Below are 3,320 nucleotides of genomic sequence, written 5' to 3' on the forward strand. Positions count from 1 at the left end.
CCCTTCCGACCCTTAATCTATGAATCTATGAATCTACATATACCCCCTGCAACATACCCTACATCCCCGCCACACAGCCATAACACCTTACAAACCCCCCCCACACACACACACCCATCATACACACCCCACACAATATATGAGTAAGACTTTATTTTTAGCTGGTATGCAATCATCTCTATCTACACAACATAAACAAACATAAATCAAAACATATTTTTTTTAAATGTTAGAATGTTATTGTAGATGCTTGGCTTTTAGCATATGATTTGGTTTCTTTCTGGTTCCAAGATGGCAGCCTTCCAAAAGTTGTCATTCTGAGGCAGGGGGACAGATTTCTGATGGGAGAGGTCAAGGGTTAAGGGCAGGACTTCTGGCCCAAAATGGCAACCAGTAGGGCTGTGTGAAACTTCAGCAGCTGTTTCATTTTAGAAGTGTTTCGGCACCCAAAACACCAACTCCATATCAGAACAGAAGGCTCCAAAACATCTCCAAAATGAAAAGGGACCATCTGAAACATTCTGGAATGTTTCGGATGTTTTGGAGGTGGGCTTGCGGGGAAACAGAAACTCAGAAGAGGGAATGCCTCTGCCTGCTGAGGAGGGTGATATGGCAGGATTCCCACCTGCACCCCAGAAATGAGGGGCAGTGTAGTGTGGGATCATTTTGAGGTGGCAGATGAACCCACATATGCTATCTGCCTGCACTGCCGATGCAAGACCAGCCAAGAAACACTTCAGCACCGTGGGGACGCTGATGCATCTCAGAAGGTACCATCCCCTTGCTCTTCAGTTTGGCACCAGTGGGAGCATGCCAGAAGGGAAGTCCCCTTCTTGTTCCAAAGCCCCCGTCCCTGCAAAACAGAGCCAGGCCACCCTGGGGAAAAGGCAGAGGGAAAGGGGGGTGCGTTCCAAAGGTGAGAGAGATCACCCAGAGCATTGGGGAGATGCTTGCTCTGGATGGCCAGCCCTTCTCCTTAGTTAAGTGTCAGGATTCAGGCAGCTCATGGTGCTCATGGCCCCATCATACTGTGTGCCTGCATGCACCACCTTCAGCAGGATGGTGGTGCCCTCCCTGTATGAGATATGCAGGGAGTACTTGAGGGAGGAGCTGCACAAGGCCGGTCCACAGGTGGCCTTACACTTCACCTCTGACATCTGGAGCAGCCGGGGTGGAGATCATACCTACCTCTCCCTCACAGGGCACTGGTGTGACCAGGCAGGCGATCAGTGGGCTCTCCTTCAAGCTGAAGTGATGGATGAGTCCCACACAAAAACCAGGATCATGGGGGCCATGAACCGCTTGGTGCAGGAGTGGCTCGTTGGCCAAGGCGAGCTCACCCGCAGGTTCATGGTCACTGATAACGGGGACCAGTAAGGTCAAGGCAGTTTGTGATGCCAACTTTGTTGGCATCCACTGTGTGGCACACAAGTTCCACTTTATAGTCGAGGACGCCTTAGAGAGGGACAGGGCTGCCACTGAGGGCACCGTCACAACCAGCCAGCTCATTTCAAAATGCAGGAAGGTGACAGGCTACTTCCACCACAGCATCGGGGGGCAAGATGGTATGAGACAAACAGGCAGAGCTGAGCATCCCGCAGCACAAAACCATGCCACTTTTACTGCTACATCCCCCTTTTCCGCACAGCCTGTCCCTCACCCCTGACACCTCAATTTACATTTTCACTCACTGGCTTTCTTGCCTGCATTCTGTGTCAGACTCTGGCTTTTTTACTATTCCTTCCATCCAGTAAGAGCACACACACACCAACTGCAGATGCTTCCTCCACCTGATGAAGGGTTTTTAAACCTGAAAGTTTGCTAAGATATATTTCTCCAACTATTTGGTTTGTCTAATAAAAGATATCAAAGGTACCCTTGACTGGCCCATGCTGGAGCCAGGACCCAAAGCAGGGTCAAAGGGCCAGGGGCCCACCGTGAGGAATGCCCAGAGCAAGAGGCTTGGGATTCTGACTGGCCTGAAGGTGGGGCCAGGGCCTAAGGGGGAGCCAAAGGTCCCAGAGAGGGGCCCACAGCTGCAGGGGATGAAGGATGCAATGTGCAAGTCATGGGCCACAGTGTTAGGGGAAGTACGGAACTGTGGAATGGATGTCACCCCAAGACACCTAACGGGGCAGCCTCCTGCCTGGGAAACATCTGAATCAGTTTTCCATCAAGGCATGGCAGGCAAAAGAGGGGGTAGGCGGTTGGCCCAGAAACAGGTGGGCAGGTGGCAATCTAACCATCACCGGGAAGGCCCCCTGTTACAGGCTACCATCACTGCTGGTTTGATCTGCTGCGCCTTAACAGACACACAAAGTCACGTCACAAGTTTTGCTTTGAACAGTTTGAGGTGCAGTTTCACAGAAACCCCTGCACCTATCTCCTTGAATCCTGGCAGGCTTTGTGCCCGGAGAAGGGGCTACCATGCCTGCTATTTTCATCTGAATCAGGCAAGAAATGACAAAGCTATAGGCATTTTAGTGATTCCACATTATAGCCTATGGCCAAATCACCAAAACAGCATCGAAACTCCAAAATGGCTTCAGCCGAATTGAAACAGAACAGCGATCTGAAACACCGACTTGAATCCCTGTCCCTCTGAAACCGCCAAATCTGAAACCAAATCAAAACAGCTGTTTGCACAACTTTAGCAACCAGGGGTGGGGCACCTGTCAAGGGGCCGGGCTACCGACCTGAACAGCTTGCCAAAACTCTTTAAGTGGCCTCCAGACAAAATAATTACCCGCCCCTGTTTTAACAGTAGGCTGGTGCCTACTGGTGTTGGAGCAGGCAGCCACAGCAAAACCTCTGGCAGCAGCAGGCAGTGAGTCTCAGGGCAGCTGACTGGGGTGCTCTTCCTGCCAGCCGAGAAGAAGTTCCATGTGCAGGCCTGCGCCAGCCCAGTGCTGGAGTCCGACCTGCAGCAGGGGCGAGGCCGTCTAGCCTTGGGCCCATCCCTGGAGCTTCCTCCTCGGCTGTACTGGGCCCAGCGTGACGCCCGGATGAGGAGCACAGCACCGCGCAGCCCCCGCGGCAGCGAAGACCGAGCACCTTCAGACTCCCTTCCCGCCAAGCCCTATCCCCGCCCCCTCCTGCGTCTCGCGCAAGCTAGGACCAGGCCTCGTGGTCACGTGCCCAGCCTAAAGGGCTGGTCTAACTCGAAGTCACGTGCCGGGGGAGGGTCTGTGTGACGTAGAATGGCTCAGGCTTCACGTGGCAGGGGTCAGCGGGAGGAAGTGGCTGGGGCTGAAGAGGAGGGGGACGGTGTCACGTGGGGGGCGCGCGCCTGCGCACTGCCCGTCGGACGGTGGGGAGTG

General features: G+C 53.7%; 1 protein-coding gene across 1 annotated transcript in view; it reads left to right on the forward strand.

The window, feature by feature from the left end:
- The first annotated feature begins 1,254 nt into the window (after positions 1–1,254).
- FUNDC2 (FUN14 domain containing 2) overlaps positions 1,255–3,320 on the forward strand; it is a 12,197-nt gene continuing 10,131 nt past the window's right edge. The window contains exon 1 of the mRNA XM_019521005.1: positions 1,255–1,373. Coding sequence (XP_019376550.1) covers positions 1,255–1,373 — 119 coding nt within the window. The remainder of the gene's footprint in view (positions 1,374–3,320) is intronic.

This window comes from Gavialis gangeticus, unplaced genomic scaffold (genome assembly GCF_001723915.1).
Source record: "Gavialis gangeticus isolate Ggan-Ray unplaced genomic scaffold, GavGan_comp1, whole genome shotgun sequence".
Classification (NCBI taxonomy): Eukaryota; Metazoa; Chordata; order Crocodylia; family Gavialidae; genus Gavialis; species Gavialis gangeticus.